General features: G+C 50.5%; 1 protein-coding gene across 1 annotated transcript; it reads left to right on the top strand.

The window, feature by feature from the left end:
- The first annotated feature begins 1,466 nt into the window (after positions 1–1,466).
- CCDC22 (coiled-coil domain containing 22) lies at positions 1,467–20,411 on the top strand. Its single transcript, XM_004587998.3, has 17 exons — positions 1,467–1,641; positions 2,644–2,821; positions 13,067–13,199; positions 13,987–14,093; positions 14,242–14,308; positions 14,423–14,601; positions 16,848–17,042; positions 17,532–17,594; positions 17,693–17,812; positions 18,141–18,260; positions 18,336–18,452; positions 18,570–18,671; positions 18,763–18,870; positions 19,132–19,227; positions 19,440–19,499; positions 19,586–19,660; positions 20,011–20,411. Exons 1-17 carry the CDS (start codon positions 1,592–1,594, stop codon positions 20,122–20,124), a joined length of 1,884 nt encoding a protein of 627 aa, XP_004588055.2. The 5' UTR covers positions 1,467–1,591; the 3' UTR covers positions 20,125–20,411.
- Positions 20,412–20,913: the final 502 nt, after the last annotated feature.

Below are 20,913 nucleotides of genomic sequence, written 5' to 3'. Positions count from 1 at the left end.
GGGGAGAATCCCAGATTCTATGTAATTACAACACAATGTAATTAATGAATAAATTTAATAAAAAAAAAAAAAAGAAAAGGAACCGGGGGAAAAAAAAGAAAAAAAAATGTTTACCAGATATGTAAGGGTCCCAGAGATTCAAAAACGAAAATAAGAAGAAAGGTATCATTGCAACTGAAATTTGAAGTACCTAGGACAAATCTAGTATAATATGTGTACAATACTTCCAGGGAAAAACAAACAAACAAAATAGTATCCAATGTTAATAAGGGGTTCTAAATCAACAGAGAACTATGTAACATTTACTGATTGAAATTTTCAACATTGTTAAGATGTCAATTCTTTCTAAGATAATGGAGAGGGGCAATGTGATTCCAAAACCAAAATCCTCCACTTTTTTTTTTTCTACAGAACTTGGCAAACTGATTCTGAAATGTGCGTCAATGTACAAAGGACCTAGAAAAGCTAAATTCGAAAAAGAACATGATGGGAGGGCCCAACACGGTGGCCTAGAGACTGAAGTCCTTGCTTTGTACGTGCCAGGATCCCACATAGGAGCCGGTTCTAATCCTGGTGGCCCGGCTTCCCATCCAACTCCCTGCTTGTGGCCTGGGAAAGCAGTGGAGGATGGCCCAAAGCTTTGGGACCCTGCACCCGTGTGGGAGACCTGCAGGAAGCTCCTGGCTCCTGGCTTCGGATTGGAGCAGCTCCAGCCATTGCAGTCATTGGACGGAAGATCTTTCTCACTGTCTCTCACCCTCTGTATATCTGCCTTTGCAATAAAAATAAATAAATCTTGAAAAAAGGAGCAAAAAAGAACATGATGGGAAGGAAGACTTGTATTATATATCAAGGCTTCTTGCACAGCCACAGTAATTGAGAAGAAAACGGAGCTCAGACACTTAACACACATATACATATGTACACGTGATTTATAACAAACACTGGCAGTACTTTATATAAATATTTACTAGGTAATTATCCTGTGGACTACACAAACATATACAACATACTAAGAATAAAACATGGATTGGATGCATGAATACTAATAACCATAAGTAACACTGTTTTCCCATTGCATTATGTGTCAGACCTAAGGTACACGTGCCTTACATAAATTAATCTTGTTTTAATCCTAGGAAGCATGTTCTATAGTCCCATTTTTTGGTGATGAGCAAAGTCAGGCATAGGGAAGCAGACGCTTGGTATTAAAGCTTTTCCCTTAACTTACACAACTTTACAGTGTAGAAGATGAATGCCGCCTTAAATGAATGAGTAAAAAAAAAAATCTCTTTTTTCTTTCCCCATCAGTGTTTTTTTTTTTTTCCCACTAAAAGAATCTGAGGGCTGAGAGTGGAAGACCTACAACTCCCAGCAGCCATCGCGCGTTCAAGCCTATGAGATCACGCGCGCCTCCAGGTATTCCCGCCTGCGTCGCGCACGCCCGCCAACGGAACTACACTTCCCAGCTCTCCCCGCGCGGCCCGTGACACTCGGTGGACCGAGATCGCCGAGCGAGGTTTCGGCAGTTGCACCCCACTCCTTTGGATCCGGCTCTGGACCCAGCCTCCGACTCCGACACGGCTGCACCATGGAGGAGGCGGACCGAATCCTCATCCATTCGCTGCGTCAGGCCGGCACGTAAGTACACAGCCTCCACTCACCCGCAAAAGGCCACATCCGGGTCTCTGAAACCCAGGACCCCGTTACCCGGGAACCTTAAAACTCGGGACCTTGACACCCAGGGCGTCAACTTCCAAAATCCGAAGGGTTCTCTACATACTGTTACATTAGGGACCTTTTACACCCTTTGACCCCGACATTTAGTAATTCCAAACTCCAGGACCCACACATACTTGAGAATATTAACAACCGGGGCTCTGAAATCTGTGGATAACCTTTGGACTCTGTTACCTGAAGATCGTAAGGCGTTGGGATCTTAGTTCTTTGGGGGCGGGTGGCGGAGGACCCCACAAACTTCCTGATGGGATATTTAAGAGCCTTCAGACTTAAGTTCTCTAAAAACCTTTGGCTTCCCAAACCCCAAGACCAGAGAAAATGGTGATATCAGTACTTGTTCACCGAGACACACAAGGATTCCTTCATTCAAAAGCTCTAAAACCCAGGATGCCAACATCGAGGGAGCCCGACTTTTGTATGTGTTGAAACTGCATGGTCTTGATAATCCAGGGCTCTTGACTTCCAAGGACCCTGACAGAATGGTGGGAAACCCCAGCATCCCAATATATAGTCTCCCCACAAAATCCTAACAGAATAATATCTAGCGGTCCCTCATATTATGCATAGAATGTGGTATCCTTGGACCTGGAAACATGGAGACTATGCTGCCTGCGTCCCTTCATTCTCCCAAAACCCCTTAAACATAAGGTTTTTAAGCAGAAGGACAATGTGAGAGTTCTGGAACCTAGGTCCTTTCCATCCACCATTCTACACCAAGCTTTTGGGAACAGAGGCTTCTCCTGCTTTTTTGTATCAAATGGAAGGCACAGCCACCAAAACCCAGGCCCCAGGATGGCTTTGACCTTGGTCATCCTCTCCAGGTTGGTTCTAGGGCTTCCGGAGGGCTTCCCTGCATCCTGCCTACTCTTCTTCCACTTCTGAGCCGTCCCTTTCCTTCTTCAGGGCAGTTCCTCCGGAGGTGCAGACGCTGCGAGCCTTCACCACTGAGCTGGTGGTTGAGGCTGTAGTTCGCTGCTTGCGTGTGATCAACCCTGACGTGGGCTCCGGCCTCAGCCCGCTGCTGCCTCCTGCTATGTCAGCCCGGTTCAGGCTGGCCATGAGCCTGGCTCAGGCCTGTATGGTGAGTGCCCTGCTCCCAGCGCACACATCTTCTTCCTTCCTCCTTTACAAAGTAACCAAGTTCCTTTCAAACCTTTTTTTTTTTTTTTTTTGAGCCTTTCCTCTGTCCCCTCCCCCTGTGGCTTAGCCTTCACTAGGGGGTTAGGTTGCTGGCTATAGGGTCAAATTGCCTGAATAATTCTGACCCTAGAGCTGTCTTTCTGGACTTAGTGGTTTTTTTTTTTTTTCAATTGTAAAGTCAGATATACAGAGAGGAAGATCTCCCATCTGCTGATTCACTCCCCAAGTGGCCGCAATGGCTGCAGCTGCACTGATCCAAAATGAAGTCAGGAGCCTCTTTTGGGTCTCCCACACAGGTGCAGGGTCCCAAGGTCTTGGGCTGTCCTTGACTGCTTTCCTAGGTCACAAACAGGGAGCTGGATGGGAAGCATGGCTGCCGGGATTAGAACCAGCACCTATATGGGATCCCAGCACATGCAAGGTGAGGACTTTAACCGCTAGTCCACTGTGCCAGGCCCGCTTAGTGGTTTTGTGTTTGTTTTGTTTTGTTTTTAATATTTGCTTGAAAGACAGAGTTACAGAGGGAGCGAAATCTGTCATCTGTTGGTTCACCCAAATGGCTGTAATGGGCATTGACTGGGCCAAACTGAAACCAGGAGCCTGGAACTGTAGCTGGGGTCTCCCATAGGGTTGACACTTGGACCACCTTCTGCTGCCTTCCCAAGTGCATTGGAAGAGAGCTGGAGAGGACGTGGTGCAAGTGGGATTGAAGCCAGAATTCCTGTATGTGAAGTGGGCTTCCAAGGGGAAGCTTAACCTGGCCTTTAACCCCCATATTCACCCCTGACTTCAACATTTGAATTTTAGCAATTAGATCTTTCCCACCTCTTGTCTACTATCCATTTATCAAGAAAGGCCTGCCCAGGTTATATGCTCACTCTGCAACTAATCATTTGCTGGGCTTTAATGGGCTTAGCCTGGTCCAAATACTCTTCTCACAGGATGCCATGGTTGTCGGTTCCTTTAGGATCCCATAGAATTGGCAGAGAGATGATTACCCAAAAGTGAGTATGCAGGGTAGCTAAGTGTTGTTGCCAAGTCACCCCTGTGGTAACCTATGCACATCATGCCTCTCCAGAGAACTCTTCAAGAATGATACGTGGTGGGTCATGTAAGGCACCCTTCATTTTTTTTTTGTTTGTTTTAGAAAGTTTTTTTTAAAGATTTATTTATTTTTATTGGAAAGGCAGATGTACAGAGAGGAGGAGAGACAGAGAGGAAGATCTTCCGTCTGATGATTCACTTCCCAAGTGAGCACAACAGCCAGTTCTGTGCAGATCCAAAGCCGGGAGCCAGGAACCTCTTCCGGGTCTCCCACATGGGTGCAGGGTCCCAAAGCATTGGGCTGTCCTCTACTGCTTCCCAAGGCCACAAGCAGGGAGCTGGATGGGAAGTGGAGCTGCCGGGATAAGAACCGGTGCCCATATGGGATCCTGGTACGTTCAAGGCGAGGACTTTAGCTGCTAGGCCACTGCACTGGGCCCAGGAAGTTTTTTTCAATATTTTATTGTTATTATTATCATTTGATGATACAGTTCCATATTCCCTTATCCCCTCTCCAATTTCATCCCCCCCACCTAGTTCCTCTATGTCATTACTAAAGTATAGTTCTTCATACACAGTCATATGTCCATCATTGCGGGCATGGACAATGGCAGGGAGTCCAGCATCCTATTGTCAAGATATAGTGAACAGTTTCATTGTAAGTCCATCTTTGTCTGGAAGTAGAAATGTATACTATATTGTATCTTCACATCTGGATGTTAGTCTCCATTTCACAGCTACTGTACATCTCCTTAAATGAAAAGTCATAATACAAAATCAATAATAGAAAGAAAAATAGAAATTTACAATGCCATGAAGTTAAATGACATGTCACTAGATATGACAGTCTCCATTACACAGCTACTGTACATCCCCTTAAATGAAAAGTCACAAAACAAAATCAACATCAGGGAGAAAAAAGAAATTAACAACACTATGGAGTTAAATAACATGCTACTAAATGACTAACGTGTAGCTAAAGAAATGAAAATCAAGAACCTTCTTGAAGAAAATGATGCCACTGCATGATCTATGAGTCATTGAATGATTTAATCAGAAGAAAATGTTTTGAAGAGATGAAACGAACAGAAAACAACAAAACCCATGCGGTATAGTTTCCACTGATCTTTGTTGAAGTGTGTCTCCTCCAGACAGTAAACTTATGGGTTTTTTCTTTTTTAAAGGTTTATTTTATTTTCATTACAAAGTCAGATATACTGAGAGGAGGAGAGATAGAGAGGAAGTGGAGCTGCCGGGATTAGAACCAGCAGCCATATGGGATCAAGACAAGGACCCTAGCCACTAGGCCACTCTGCCAAGCAAACTTATAGGTTTTTTTTTTTTTAATCCAGTCTACTAATCTATGACGTTTGATTGAGTTTAAGCCATTTACATTCAGAGTTTAATATGTATGGATGGTACTTTGGTCTTGTCATTTTAGGAATGGGTTGTTCATTGGTTTAGTCTCCTGTTGTCATTTTACTGGGATGTTCTTCCCGTTTGCCTTTGGTTTTGGTAGGTGCTATTCCTCTTCTCTGTCAAGAGAACATCTTGAAGTATCATTTGTAGGGCAGTTTTGAAAGAGGCAAATTCTTTTAACTTTTCTTTACTGTGGAAGAATTTTATTTAATATTTGAAGACAAAGGAAAGCTTTGCTGGATATGTTATCCTAGGCTGACAATTTTTTTCTTTTAGAATCTGGAATATGTCCCTCCATTCTCTTCTTGCCTGTAGAGTTTCCTGTGAGAGATCTCCTGTGAGTTTAATTGGCTTTCCTTTATATGTCAATTGATTTTTTTCACATACACATTTAAGGATCTTTTCCTTATGTTCAATTGAAGAGAGCTTGATGATCATGTGTCTTGGTGAAGATCGCTTTTGTTCAAGCCTGTTGGGAGTTCTGTGCCCCTCTGGGATCTTGTTTCCCAGTTCTTTCTCCAGATAAGGAAATTTTCCTTATTATTTCATTAAATACATTTGCAAACTCAGCTTCTCTTTCTGCACCTTCTGGGACTCCCATAACTCTTTTATTTGGCCTCTTAATAATGTCTTTCAATTCTTGAATATTTTTTTTGGCCTGATCCAGCTCTGCTTCCAGCTTTTTGTTTGCTTCCCCCTGATGACAGGAAATATCTGCTAATTCTGAGATTCATTCTTCTGCTTGCTTCATTCTATTTTGGAGACTCTCCACTATACTTTTAATTTGCTCTACTGTGTTCTTAATTTCTGATAAATCAGCCTTGATTTGCTTTATTGCTTCTTTAAATTCTTTGAACTCTTGCATGTGCTTCTCATTGTTGATCAGAAGCTTTAAAATGAATCTTATGGATTTTGTGTCTCCCATATTCTCGATGTCTTCCTCAGTTAACTCTGAGGTTGACATAGGGTTTTGCTTCTTTGCAGGGGAGTTTTCAGTAATATTCATTGTACCTTTCTCTCTTCTTTTGCTCTTGGTCATTACATTCTGGTTAGCAGAGTCTTTTCCTTGGGGCAGGTTTCTAAGCTGTGTCACCCACAGGTCAACAGTGCGATTTTACTTATTGCAGTTGGTACACAACTTTTTGCTTGCAGCCACTTGTGCCACAACCTCCAGTGAGTTCCAGGTCTGGATTCTTATGTCAGATTTCCGCTGTGGTATCCACAGCCCCAGCTCCTGCCTCACCACTCTCCACCTCCTGTGATACCGTGCTGAGGCTGCACCATTGTCTCTGCAACCTTTCTCCCACTTCCGGTTGGAGCAGGTCCCAGGATTAAAGAGACACCAGGTGTCCTATATAATTAGGCTGTTGGTGGCACTGATCTTGCCAGAACCTGTTGAACGTTAGGTCTGGGTACCACACAGACCTATTTTGACCCATACAATGACACAGTCGGTATTATTTTCCTGTGGGAACAATAATTCGCTGAACTCTGAGTTCTCGAGAGCTCAGCGCATGCGTAGTTCACTGTTGTCCCCTGCAGTCCTAAAACTATTGCCACAGTGTGCAAAATGGTGTCTGACGTACCACTGCTACAGTTCTTGATCTCCTGGATGTCAGATCTGAGGGCTACCCAGACCTGTCTTGGGTGGAACCTATAGAATGCCACATTGCTGCAGTTCACTGAGTCAGAAATGAGTTCACTCCCAGCTCTGCGTATGCTCAGTCCTTTCCCTTGCCTTTGTCTCCTTATGCAAAATGGCATTTGGTTTGGCTCTAGGGGGCTGACTGGGCTGTGAAATCCACCCTGTTCTCGCACTGCCCTTCTGGGATCTGCTGCTATGTCTCTGCTCCTGGTCCAATCAAACAGACCAGCAGAACGGACAGTTCTTTGTCTGGGTTCACCTCCCAAGCTCGGAGTGAAAGTCCCTTCCCACCTGGTTGCTGGTGGAGTTCTGGCTGCTGGTGGAGTTCAGATCGTTGTTAGCTAAATGCTGCTGGGTATCAGTCACTGCAACACCACACCGTTGTCCACTGCTTTCCTGTGTCTGTCAGTCTCCAGGTACCCCTCTGCTATTGTTCTGTCCTTTCCTATTTCCTGAAATATGTCCTCTCTGCTTCATCCTGATTAAATTTTCTCCGTCCTTTTAAACGTGTCCTTACCCTATGCCACCATCTTGATTCTCCCATTTTTTTTAAGATTTATTTATTTTTATGATAAAGACATAGTTAGAGAGATAGAGAGATTGAACCATGCCTTGGTTCAATCCCTAGATTCTTTCTTTCTTTCTTTCTTTCTTTCTTTCTTTCTTTCTTTCTTTCTTTCTTTCTTTCTTTCTTTCTCCCCCCCTCTCCCCCCCTCCCTCTCTCTCCTTTTTTTCTTCTGGTTTAAATTTATTTTTGCTTGAAAGGCAGATTTACAGAGAAGCAGAGAGATAAGAGAGATCTTCTATCTGCTGGTTCACTCCCCAAATGGCCATAATTGCCGCAGCTGAGCTTATCTGAAACCAGGAGCCAGGAGCTTCATCTGGGTCTTCCGCATGGGTGCAGGGGCCCAAATACTTGGGCCATCCTCCACTGCTTTCATAAGCACATTAACATGGAGCAACTGGGATTTGAACCAGCATGCATATGGGAGCCAGTGCTGCAAATAGAGGATTGAACCTATTGCACTGCACTGGCCCTGACCCAGGAGCTTTTTCCAGGTCTCCAACGTGGGTACAAGGCTCAAGGCCTTGGGCCATCTATCTTTTGCTGTTTTCCCTGGCCATCAGCAGGGAGTTGCATCAGAAATTGAGCAGCTAGGACTCCAACTGGCACCTATATGTGATGCTGTTGCCAAAGGTGGAATATTATTAGCCTACAGTACCACAGTGCTGGCCTCACATAAAGCACCTTTCTGATGACATGCTCACCTTTCCCCAGGCTAAAGCTGTGTCTGGTTAGTTTGTTCCAGGGATGCCATTCCTTTAGTTCATGAGCTCCATAACCTTGGGCTATTCTGTTAACCCCTCTGGGCCTGTTCGCGCAGGTGTCACACTGCTGTAAGAACTGTACTTGCCACGCAGGGTTGCTGTGAGGGTGAAAAATGAGTTCCCATGTGGAAAACTGGATATAAAAGTTTTGTGTATGTATTATGGTTATTACCGAATTTGGCTACTTGGCATTCCCACCAGTTATGGCTACATAGCAAATGGGAATGGCACGTGATATACCCACAGAGCATGTGGTAGTAGAGGGATGGTTGAGTGACTGTCATGAAATCTTCCATCTAGACGAAGGAAACAGCATGGCCTGAGCTTTTAGCCTTTGCCTGGGCAGTTTCTGTCTCCTAGCAACAGGCCCCGAGATCTGCCCAGCCGTTGGCTCCAAGGTTCACCATGTACTCAGGTTCTTGTCTGCGCGACTCTTGGTGGCCTCATTCAGCAACTGCAGCCTATCTCCTGGCTCAGGGCTGTATTCTCAAGGGTGACACTTTTTTCCCCACAAAGTTTATGTTTAAAATTTCTTCCTTTTTTTAAGATTTATTTATTTTTATTGGAAAGGTATATATACAGAGAGGAGGAGAAGATCTTCCGTCTGATGGTTCACTCCCCAAGTGACAGCAACGGCTGGTATGCGCTGATCTGAAGCCAGGAGCTAGGAATTTTTCTGGGTCTCCCACATGGGTGCAGGGTCCCAAAGCTTTGGGCCATCCTCAACTGCTTTCCCAGGCTACAAGTAGGGAGCCGGATCGGAAGCGGGGCCACCGGGATTAGAACCGGCGCCCATATGGGATCTCGGCGTGTGCAAGGCGAGGACTTTAACCACTATGCTATCGTGCCGGGCCGCAAATTTCTTGCTTTTCATGTGCTTGAAAGGTGGAGGGTGACTGGAGAGGAGAGATCTTCTGTCCGGTGGTTCACTTCCCAGATGCCTGCAGCATCTAGGGCCAGGCCGTGCAAGCCAGGGGCCGGGAGCTCAGTCCATCCAGGTCTCCTGTGTACGTTCCTAAGACCCAAGCACCTGAGCCATCAGCCCCTGCCTCCTAGGAAGTGTTGGCGGAAGCCTGGAGTTTTGAGTGCAGACACCTGGAACAGAACCTGCGCTCTGGTGTGGGCTGTGGGCATTCTAAGTGGTAGCTTAACATACTCCATTGTACTGCCTGCCCCAAGTGTGGTACTTTATTTTATTTTTTTAAATTTTAAAGATTTTTAAAAAAATTTTTTGGAAAGTCAGATGTACAGAGAGGAGGAGAGACAGAGACAGATCTTCCATCTGCTGGTTCATTCCCCAAGCGGCTGCAACAACTGGAGCCAAACTGATCCGAAGCCAGGATCCAGGAGCTTCTTCCTGGTATCCCACGCAGCTGCAGGGTCCCAAGGCTTTGGGCTGTCCTCTACTGCTTTCCCAGGCCACAAAGCAGGGAGCTGGGTGGGAAGCGGGGCTGCTGGGATTAGAACCGGCACTCATGGGATCCCGGTTCATGCAAGGCAAGTACTCTAGCTGCTGCTACTGTGCTGGGCCTGCTAAGTGTGGCGCTTTATAGGGGTGATGTTCTGTCTTCTGTTGTCCAGGGAGGGGGTACAATGGGAGGTATGAGGTGGGGGGTGGAGGGAGTCAGGCACACCCTCTGCCCCCTCACCCCGCCCCCAGTTCTCTGGCTGCTGCCCTCAGTGCTGTCTCCCATTGCATTTTGGCTCACACTGACTTTGGCCTGGGGAGCAGAGATCCTGGCTGTTAGAGTGGTCACGAGGTACAGGCAGTGGTCTGGCTCCAGCAGCCTGGGGTTGCCAGTGGCAGCTGGAAGGGTGCCGTTCCTTAGCTTGGGTCACCAAAGCTGCTTTCTGGTGTCTTTGCCCCGCCCCCTGCTCCTGTCACCTGTTACCAAGCCCCAGCCACCTCCATACTTTGGTGTGTATCGCTGCACACACCCACTCCTGGAATGCGTTTCTGTATCAGTCACAGCTCTTTGATCACAGATTTTGGAAAAAACCCAGAGGAAAGTAGCTTGAAAGCCAGTGGTTTTCACACTTTTTTTTTTTTTTTTTTTTTTTTACCGTGACCCTATGTGATGCCATGGGTCTGTACTGTGACCCAGCACACCCCTGCTGAGGTGGAAATGGTCGCTATTTCTTCCTTTAGGGGAAGGCAGTGAGGTGCAGGGGGTTCATGCTTTCCCCCTGGGCACACAGTTAGTAGAGATGCAAAGCCCAGGCTTGAACTAGGAGGTTGGCTTTTAGTTCACAGTTCGGAAAAACAGCAATTCTGGAGAAAAAGGCTGTCTTTCTCTCCAGAACGCTCTGGAACCTTCCTGACCCTCCCCCAATCCCGTTTCTTAAAGATTTATTTATTTGGTTGAAAGGTAGAGTGACAGACAAAGGGAGAGATGGGGAGACAGAGATCTTCCCTTCACAGAATCATTCCCCAGAGGGCTGTCATGGCTGGGGCTGCGCCAGGCTGAAGCCAAGGGCCAGGCACTCCATTCGGGTCTCCCAAATGGCTGACGGGGGCCCAGGCACTCAGACCATGTTCAATTGCCTTTGACGTTCATGAGCAGGGAGCTGAAGCTGAAGCAGAGCAGCTGCAACTTGAACTGGAACTCCAGTACAGGATGCTAGTATCATAAGCTGTGGCTTAAGCCACTGCACCACAACATGAGCCCAAGGAGTCCTTTCATTTTGAGCTCTTATGTTGCTGATTTCTTTTGCCTGTTTATTTGTTGAGCATTCTGTGATACATTGATTGATTCTTTTTTTTGATACATTGATTGATTCTTTTTTTTTTTTTAAGAAATTATTTATTTGGGCCTGGCGGTGTGGCCTAGTGGCTAAAGTCCTCGTCTTGAAAGCCGCAGGATCCCATATGGGCGCCGGTTCTAATCCCGGCAGCTCCACTTCCCATCCAACTCCCTGCTTGTGGCCTGGGAAAGCAGTCGAGGAAGGCCCAATGCATTGGGACACTGCACCCGCGTGGGAGACCCGGAAGAGGTTCCTGGTTCCCGGCTCCGGATTGGCGTGCATCGGCCCGTTGCGGCTCACTTGGGGAGTGAATCATCGGACGGAAGATCTTCCTCTCTGTCTCTCCTCCTCTGTGTATATCTGGCTGTAATAAAATGAATAAATCTTAAAAAAAAAAAAGAAGAAATTATTTATTTTGGGCCTGGCATGATAGCCTAGTGGGTAAGGTCCTCATCTTGAATGTGCCAGGATCCCATATGGGCGCCGATTATAATCCCAGTGGTCCTGCTTCCCATTCAGCTCCCTGCTTGTGGCCTGGGAAAGCAGTCGAGGACGGCCCAAAGTCTTGGGACCCTGCACCCGTGCGGGAGAATCAGAAGAGCTCCTGGTTCCCAGCTTCAGGCCCGCCCAGGTGTGGAAGAGGCTCCTGGCTTCAGATTGGCTCAGTTCCGGCTGTTGCAGCTTCTTGGGGAGTGAATCAGCAGATGGAAGATCTTCCTCTCTCTCTCTCTCTGTATATTTGCCTTTCCAATAAAGTAAATAAATACATTCTTTTTTTTAAAAAGATTTATGTATTTTTATTGCAAAGGCAGATATACAGAGAGGAGGAGAGACAGAGAGGAAGATCTTCCATCCGATGATTCACTCCCCAAGTGAGCCGCAACGGGCCGATGCGTGCCGATCCGAAGCCAGGAGCCAGGAACTTCCTCCAGGTCTTCCACACGGGTGCAGGGTCCCAAGGCTTTGGGCCGTCCTCGACTGCTTTCCCAGGCCACAAGCAGGGTGAGAAGCGGGGCCGCTGGGATTAGAACCAGCGACCATATGGGATCCTGGCGCGTTCAGGGTGAGGACTTTAGCTGCCAGGCCACTGTGTTGGGCCCAATAAATAAATCTTAAAAAAAGAAAATAACCTATGATCCAATTTCAGTGTTGTGAAATAGTTTTTTATTCAATTAAATTTTTAAAATTATACTTGAAAGTCTGAGAGAGAGAGAATGAATCTTCCATTTGCTGGTTCACTCCCCAAATGGCCACAGTGGCCACAGTTGGGCCGGTCTGAAGCTGGGGATCAGTAGCTTTTCTGATTCTCCCATGTGGATTCATGGTCCCAAGGGTTTCAGCAATCCTCCACTGCTTTCCCAGGCCACAAGCAGAGAGCTGGAATGGAACTGAAGCAGCAAGGACTCAAACTGCTACCTGTAACAGGTGCCAGCACCACAGGCTGAGGCTCAGCTTGCTATGCTATAGCGCTGGTCCTGATACGGTATTTGTTTCTCTGCCTATCACGTGAACTTTATCCCCAGGTTGTCATTGCTAATTATGTTTTTCTTTTGAAGTTTTGATTTCTTTTCAGGCATGCAGATGTGCTTCTCTCTCTTTTTGTTTTTGCCTCTGGATTGAGTCACAGTTCAAAAGGCCTGAGCTTTAACCTTCTTTCTTTCTTTTTTTTTTTAAGATTTATTTTATTTTTATTACAAAGTCAGATATACTGAGAGGAGGAGAGATAGAGAGGAAGTGGAGCTGCCGGGACCAGAACCAGTGGCCATATGGGATCAAGGCGAGGACCTTAGCCACTAGGCCACGCTGCTGAGCCCCAACCTTATTTCTTACTCTCGATAGATAGCATTGACCAATCTATGACAGCCTGCTGGAGGTCTGGAGGCCATGAGGCGCCAGAGGGAAGCTTGGAGGGCAATGCCTGAGGTGGGGATAGTGGGAGGCTTGGAGCCTGGGTACGTGGCTCTCAGGGCAGCAGGACCCTCATTTGTACCTGCTCACCACCAGGACCTGGGCTATCCCTTGGAGCTTGGCTACCAGAACTTCCTGTACCCCAGCGAGCCTGACCTCCGAGACCTGCTGCTCTTCTTGGCCGAGCGCCTACCTGCTGATGCCTCCGAAGATGCTGACCAGCCTGCAGGTCCGGGGACCTAGGCTGTGGGGGTGCTAGGGGGATGTAGGAAGACTTGGGCCTTCCTGGGGTGGGAAGGGACAGAGACATACAGCAGGCAAGCAGCTCGAGGGGTGGGTTGGGGTAAGTGTGTCTTGGAGAGACCAAGGAGCATTGGGGGTCAAAGGGGATCTGGGGCAGGTGGCTGAGGGCTGGGGGGGCATCACAGATCAGCTGAGTGGGTGCTGGCAGGGCCCTCCTGAAGTCCCTTCCTGCCTTTTCACCCTTTCCACCATCCCTGCATTGCCTCTGGAACTATACTGGTGCCCTGCCCGCCAGCCTTTGGAGCCCTGCTGGTGCCCCGCCCACCAGCCTCCAGATCTTTGTGTCAGAGTCCTCTCCCCCCAGGCTTCCTCCTGCATCCTCCTTTCACCTCTCTGAAGCTTTCCCTTTAGTTGTTGCCTCTGGGAGGCCTGGCCCTGGCTGCTCCCAGCTGGCCGCCTCATCCTCTCACCCCCTGGATGTGCTCTGCTGGATGGAAGCCACCATCCTGTTGGTGGTCCCTGTCTAGCAGCTTGCCCACCTGAGGAGAGCCAGGATCCTTAGGACTTTGTTCCCCAGAGCATTTTAGTATCTAGTACAGCGCCTGAGTACCTGGCAGGTACACAGTGTCTATTGAGTGAATGTGAAAGGGCTACAGCTGGGTAGATCTTCATCCCCTGATTGGGGCCCAGGAGCCAAGGCTGGCTTCTCAGGGTGTATACTTTTAGAGCCCCACATTATCACCTGGTGAACATTCCTTCCTCACCCACAACAGGCGACTCCGCTGTTCTCCTCAGGGCCATTGGGAGCCAAATCCGGGGTCAGCTGGCCCTGCCCTGGGTCCCGCCCCTTCTTCGCACTCCCAAGGTGCAGCGTCTGCAGGTGGGGACTCCTCCCTCCCACCCTGCCCACTCCTGCCCATCTTCGCTTATCCCTGCCTTGCTTTACCTGTTCCCATTGGGCTGCCCACATTGCTGGGTCACCTCTCCCATGTCTCCTGTCATGCTCTCTGACTCTGCTCTCCCTCTAGGGCTCAGCTCTCCAGAAGCCACTCCACGCCAGCAGGCTGGTGATGTCCGATATGAGCTCCAGAGGTGGTGAGGATGTGGCTGTGGCCAAGACTGGGACGGGTAGCATTGTGGAGGCGAGCCTGAGCTGACTGTGGGGTTCTGGTCGGTTTGGTGTCTGGCTCACTGTGTCCCTGTCTCCAGAGCTACGGGACTTCCAGGCGAGTTCTCTGCTGCCACCAGCCCCCATGCAGGTGCCCCAGCTTGCTGTGAGGGCAGCCTCGCTCCTGGAACATCATGCTATCCAAATGTGCCAGCGTGTGGGCCGGGACCGCCCAGGGGATGAGGACTGGGGCCATCGCACGTCCCGCCTCCAACAGCAGGTATAGCCTGGTGCTTGGTCTGTGCCATGCCACCCAGGGTCCTCCTCTCAGCTGCTGCTCCCCATTTTGTCTTCTAGTTGCTCTCTGCTCCCCACTTGTGCCCCAGCTCATCCCTCTTTCTCTCTGGCTTCCCATCTGCATTCACCTGCAGTCGAAACGATACTGCAGGGAGAAAGACTGGACCCAGGACAAGTTGGTAGCCCTCAGGGCCTCAGATTCTTATTCTAAAAAAAAAGGGGGGGGGGCTGGTGCGCCATGCCCCTCCTCTCAGGGCCAAGGTCAGACTGGGTCCTGAGGACAAAGTGAGCAGTCAGGAATCCTGGCCTTCCTCCCTGTCGCTGCTGCCTCCCTCCTGCCTCCAGCTCCCTCACACTCCCTCTTGCTGCAGGTGTCACAGTATGCATGTCTGCACGTTCCTACACCATCTCTTCCTGTCTTTGCTGCACTGTCACTTTCAGTCTGGGGGTTTATAGCCTGTTGTAGTGTTTCTTCTTGTCTGCCCATCCCTTCTGCCTCTCTGTCCACCCATCTCTGTTCCCTTTGCCCTCTGCCCCCTGCCTACCCCTGTATTCATCTTCTTTCCTGTCTACCTTGTGTCTCTCCCTCCTCCCCCTGTCAACTTCTTTATCTGCCCCTTCCCCCTTGGTCTACTCCTGTCTGTTCCCCACCCCTCTGTTAAGCTCTTTCTCTGTTCGCTTTTCCATGGCCCACCTCTGTAGTTGTCCTTTTCTTTGCTCCTCTACCTCCATGCTGCCATTTGTTTTGTCTTTTTGTCTCTCTCTTTTAAATGTGTAGGAATTTCCAGACATAAATGTAGAGTATTCTAATTAATTCTGCATACCATTTTGTCAATCTTTCTTCCTCTATGCTCCACCAAGTTTTAAAAAATCATTTATTTGAGAGATATTATTTGCTGTTTTTTAAAATAATTTTTTATTTTAAAAATGATTTATTTATTTTTATTGGAAAGGTAGATTTAGAGAGAAGGCGAGACACAAAGAAGGGTCCTTCATGCACTGGTTCACTCTCCAAATGTTTGCAATGGCTGGAGCTGAATTGATCTGAATCCTGGAGCCAGGAACTTCTTCCGGGTTTCCCATACGGATCACAGATCCCAAGGCTTTGGGCCATTCATTGCTTCTTTCTTAGGCTATAAGTACAGAGCTGGATGGGAAGTGGAGTAGCAGGGACACAAATGGTGAACATATGGGATCCAGGCACTTGCAAGGAGAGGATTAGCCAACTGAGCCATCACGCTGGGCCTAAATTATTATTTTTTTGGGGGGGGGGAGGACAGATTTACAGAGAGAGAAGGACAGAAAGACAAAAAGATCTTCTATTCGCTGGCTCACACCCCAAATGACCACAAAAATTGGAACTGAGCCGATCCAAAGTTGGGAACCAGGAGCTTCCTCCAGGTCTCCCACACGGTGCAGGGTCCCAAGGCTTTGGGGCATCCTCTGCTGCTTTCCCAGGCCACAAGCAGGGAGCTAGATCAGGAAATAGTTGGTACTGGGTCAGGGTGAAGCCAGGAGGTGGCAACTCCATCTGGATCTCCCATGTAGGTGGCAGGGAACCAACTACATGAGCCATCACCTGCTGCCTCCCAGGTACCACATTAGCAGGTGGGTGGGTCAAATGCAAAACAGCTGGCACTTGAACTGGCACTCTGATATGGGATCCTGGTGTCCCAAGGGGCTTAAACCCACTACACCACACCACCAGCCCCAACCCATTATTATTTATCTATTTATTTTTGTAAACAACACTGGGAGTTTTCACAACCTAATGAACTTCACACTGTCTCTTAATACCATTGAACCCTGAGTTCATAGTCTGATTTCCGCTGTTGTCTTCAAACTGTGTGTTTGTCTCTCAGTTTGTCTTTACCCCCCTTCTTTGTTGGGCACCTTTGGTTCTCTGTCTTTGCCCTCTCCCCTCACATCCTTCCCATGCCTCTCTCTGATTTGGGGGTCTCGGGCTTACTTCTCCTCCTCTCTATATCCTGCTTTGTGAGGGGGGAGTGAGTCGGTGGAAAAGCAGAGGAGCCCTCATCTGTGGTGGGGATCCTAGAGGCAGAGGCCTAGGTCAGGGAGGGTAGGAGGATGGGTATGACTTGTCCATTGTGCCTTGTTGGTGGCCTCTTAGAGGAGGCAGGGTCTGGGGCAAGGTGTACATGGGTGGATGATTGAGGGGCATGCAGATAGGTCTCCACAGCCTCCTGTTACCTTGTCTTTTCTTCCCAGGAAGATGCCCGGGCCCAGCAGCAGCGGCTACACAAGCAGCTAGCTGAGTATCTGCGCCAAAGCTGGGGTCCTCTTGGGACCTCCACACAGGCCCGAGATCTGGGAGAGTTGCTGCACGCCTGGGGTGCTGGGACCAAGACGGGTGCTGCCAAGGGCTCTCGCTTTACACATTCCGAGAAGTTCACCTTCCAGCTGGTAAGTGTGCCTTGGTGGATGTGGGCTAGTTGACAGGGCCTGGCCCTTGTTTTGGGGTCTGAATGCTGCACTTTACCTACATGGCAGGCCCCCTTTCCCACTGTGAGGTGGATGCCCAAAGGGGTTGATCCCTAGCTTCCTGGGGCCTTCAGTGGAGAGAGAGTGCATAGAGTGGGACTGGGAGGGAGCATATGAGGGAGTAGGGGCACTCTTAGTGCCAACCCTATTCTCCCTGGGCAGTTTCCTCTGGGCGTACCCCTTGTCCTTACACGTTCACCTAGGGGGGCCCCATCCTTCTCATGGGCCTGTGGAGCATGAGAGGTGGGACAGGTGGGTGCCAGATCTGGCAGGGTCACAGAGGCTTTCCTGTGAGTAGATGTTCTGGTCTGAGCACTGTGTGGCAGTTAGCAGCAGTTCCTTGGGCCCGGGCACAATGCAGAGCAGTGTTGGGGCTCTCCCTGATTGTCGCCACCCCCGCCCCCTTCCTAGGAGCCTCAGGTCCAAGCAGCACAGACAGCAGATATACCAGCCACCTCGCGGCGACCTGAGCAGGTGAGCGGAGCACTAGGGCATGTCTTGGGCCCTTGCCTGTCTGCCAAGCGAGGCCAGGCCTGACACACTGTCTGACCTGTGCCCTCCTCCCTCTGCAGGACACACGGGCAGCTCAGGAACAGGAGTTAGAGTCCCTTCGGCAGCAGCTGGAGGGAGTGAACCGCAACATTGAAGAGGTTGAAGCGGACATGAAGAAGCTGGGAATGAGCCTTGTGCAGGTAAGGGGCTGCCTCAGGGCACAGGTAGTTCTTCCAAGGGCTCAAGGGACTTGAGAGGGCCCAGAGGGAGTTCTGCAGATGCTGCAAGGGTTTGTGGGGGACACTGAGGGATCTGTGAGGCTCTTGAGGGTTCAGGAGAATGGGCATGGGGAGAGGTGTGGTGGGGGTTGCTTGGCAGACCTGGACGGCTTAAAGGCACCTGTGGGCTTCGGGAATCAGGCCTTGGAGGTGGCTGTGAGGAGCCCCCAAGGTGCAGCTGGATGTGTCAGAGGTTTGAGGTCTAGAGGCCATGTCATCACCTGTGGGGGGCGGGTCGCCGGCATGCCAGGTGGAGAGCGAGTGCCGGCAGAGGGAGCTCAGCACAGCGGAGCGAGAGCAGGCCCTGCGCCTGAAGAGCCGCGCGGTGGAGCTGCTGCCCGACGGGGCTGCCAACCTTGCCAAGCTGCAGGTGGGCTGGGGCTGGTGCCGGGTGGGGAGGGTGGCTTTGGGAGGCCTCGCCTCTGACATGTCCTCTCCCATTCAGCTCGTGGTAGAGAGTAGTGCCCAGCGGGTCATCCACCTGGCGGGTCAGTGGGAAAAGCACCGAGTCCCACTCCTTGCTGAATACCGCCACCTCCGAAAGCTCCAGGATTGCCGAGAGGTAGGTGGTGGTTGTGGGGTGTAATTCCTGAGCTGTTGGCTAAGGCAGGTTGGTCAGTCCATGGGGGGCCAGCCCTGCACTGTGCTCACTGCCCTTGTGTCCCTGGGCTCCTGGCAGCTGGAATCTTCTCGACGGCTGGCGGAGCTCCAGGAGCTGCACCAGAGTGTTAGGGCAGCTGCTGAGGAGGCCCGCAGGAAGGAGGAGGTCTACAAACAGCTGGTAAGGCCTGTTCAGGGGGCGGGGAGCCCTGGGGTCTCGGGTGGGACATGGGCTGCAGGCCCAGGGAGAATGCCTATTGTGCCCCACCTAGGTGTCAGAGCTGGAGACGTTGCCAAGAGATGTGTCCCGGCTGGCCTACACCCAGCGCATCCTGGAGATTGTGGGCAATATCCGGAAGCAGAAGGAAGAAATCACGAAGGTACGCCACCAGTGTGGTAGAGGGTGAGCTGTGTAGGCGGATAGGCATAGCATGGCCACACCCTGACACAGAAAAGCCACACAGAGCCCGCCCCAGGCACCCCTTATGCAGTGACATGGGCCAAGGTCAGATGTGGTCACATTATACATGGGTACCCTTTGCTGGCCATCCCCATTCCCCTGCCCTCTATCCGCCCCCTGCCACTGCCCCAATACCCCCATACCCCACACATGGGCTCATGGCCCCTGTGCTATTGGCCAGATCTTATCTGACACGAAGGAGCTTCAGAAGGAAATCAACTCCCTCTCTGGCAAGTTGGACCGGACGTTTGCAGTGACGGATGAACTTGTGTTCAAGGTGCGGGGCAGCTCTGGCTGGCTGGGAAGGGTTTGGTGGTGTGGGGTTGGCTACTTGGAGGACACTGCTGCTGGAGTGGGGTGGGGGCTTGTTGTGCTCTGTGGAGAATCAAGTCAAGTAGTGGGGAGAGGGTGGCCTTGTGGGGGCATGCAGGAGGTAATGGGAATCAGCGCGAGGCGGCCACCAAGACCTTCGAGATCCCCTTTGGTTAGGATGCCAAGAAGGATGATGCTGCTCGGAAGGCCTACAAGTACCTAGCTGCCCTGCACGAGGTGAGGGGAGTAGCTTGCCTGGGGAAGGGGCCTGGCTGGGGGCAGAGCCGACTTGGGTGCCAGCTTTGCACTCCTGCTGTCCCCAGAACTGCAGCCAGCTTATCCAGACTATTGAGGATACAGGCAGTATCATGCGGGAGGTGCGCGACCTGGAGGAGCAGGTAAGGCCTGGGGTTGGGGTTATGGAGCCAGAGGCAGCCCAGGGCAGGGGGCCTGGCCCCACCCTTTTTGCCTGTGTGCGGAGCTGGGCCAGACCCGGGACCTACTCTCTGAACTCTGGAAGGCTTCTGGCCCACTCCTGTCTCCCAAGACCATTAACCAGAGGCCCACCAGCTTGAAGACTTGGTGGGGAATCCTGCCCTGAGGTGAAAGATGGGGTGTGTGCAAAGGCCTGGGAGTGCTGGAACTGAGTGAGCTTTTATGGGGGTGGGGATGGGAGAAGGGGCTGCCCAGAGAGGCCCTAATGGAGCAAGGTGGTGTGTGCTGAGAGGGTGTGTTCACCTTGCTTTAGATCGAGACCGAGATGGGCAAGAAGACCCTAAGCAACCTGGAGAAGATCCAGGAGGACTACCGAGCCCTGCGCCAGGAGAACGCCAACCTCCTGGGCCGCATCCGGGAAGTCTGAAGAGCTGCTGGCCAGGGGTTCTGCCCAGCCCAGCCTGAGGCAGAGATTTGGGGTGCGGCTGGAGGCGCCAGCCCAGCACAGGCCTGTTACCCGGTCCTCTGTGTGCTATGCAGGTGGTCCCTCCAGCTGCTGCCTTGGACTCCAACCCCCCAGCTCATTTGAACACAACCCTTATTCCAGGGGTGACCGTCCAGTGCGGGGGAGTTTGGCCACAGTTTATTGGGGAGGGTGTCGGGGGTTGGGGGACCTTGGATCCCCAAAATAAAATGAGGGGCTCTTGTACAGTCTAGGCTTGAGGCACAGATTGGGTTTCAGGGCTGGGAAGTGTGGTGGGCATTGAGACATGGGTATGTCTTGGCAGTCAGTACATGTGGCTGTGTCTGCGTGTGTGTGTTTGCAAACTCATGCACCATATGTAGGTTGTGTGTGGAAATGTGCAGGTACGTTGGAACTGCAGGTGACCATGCCTGACCAGTTCCGAGTCTGAGTGGCTTTCAGGAACCTGAGGCTCTGAGGGTACTTACTGATGCTGTTTCTGCATGTGGCACTGGGCTGTGGGTCCACAGGCTGGTTGTGGTGCTGCTGCGAGGCATGAGGCTCATGTGTGATGGTGTAGGGGACTGCCCCAGCTCTGAGCTTGCCTCAGCTGCTGAGGCAGGCTTTGGGTGTTTGTGGTTGTGTTGAATCCAAGACAGCCCTGAGGCCCCACTTAAGCGTGGCTAAGGCAGGCTGTTGTATGGGGCTGGTTGTGAAGACACCCTAAGGCTGGAGAGCCCATCTGGGAGGGGA

Source organism: Ochotona princeps, chromosome X, assembly GCF_030435755.1.
Source record: "Ochotona princeps isolate mOchPri1 chromosome X, mOchPri1.hap1, whole genome shotgun sequence".
NCBI lineage: Eukaryota > Metazoa > Chordata > Mammalia > Lagomorpha > Ochotonidae > Ochotona > Ochotona princeps.
Note: the sequence above shows the minus strand (reverse complement) of the source record. Positions and strands in the feature narration are given on the sequence as shown.

Coding starts and splice junctions, on each gene's coding strand:
- CCDC22 (XM_004587998.3), top strand. CDS start 1,592: ATGGAGGAGGCGGACCGAATCCTCATCCATTCGCTGCGTCAGGCCGGC. Junction 19,228..19,439: donor CGGATGAACTTGTGTTCAAG/GTGCGGGGCAGC, acceptor CCCTTTGGTTAG/GATGCCAAGAAGGATGATGC. Junction 19,661..20,010: donor TGCGCGACCTGGAGGAGCAG/GTAAGGCCTGGG, acceptor ACCTTGCTTTAG/ATCGAGACCGAGATGGGCAA.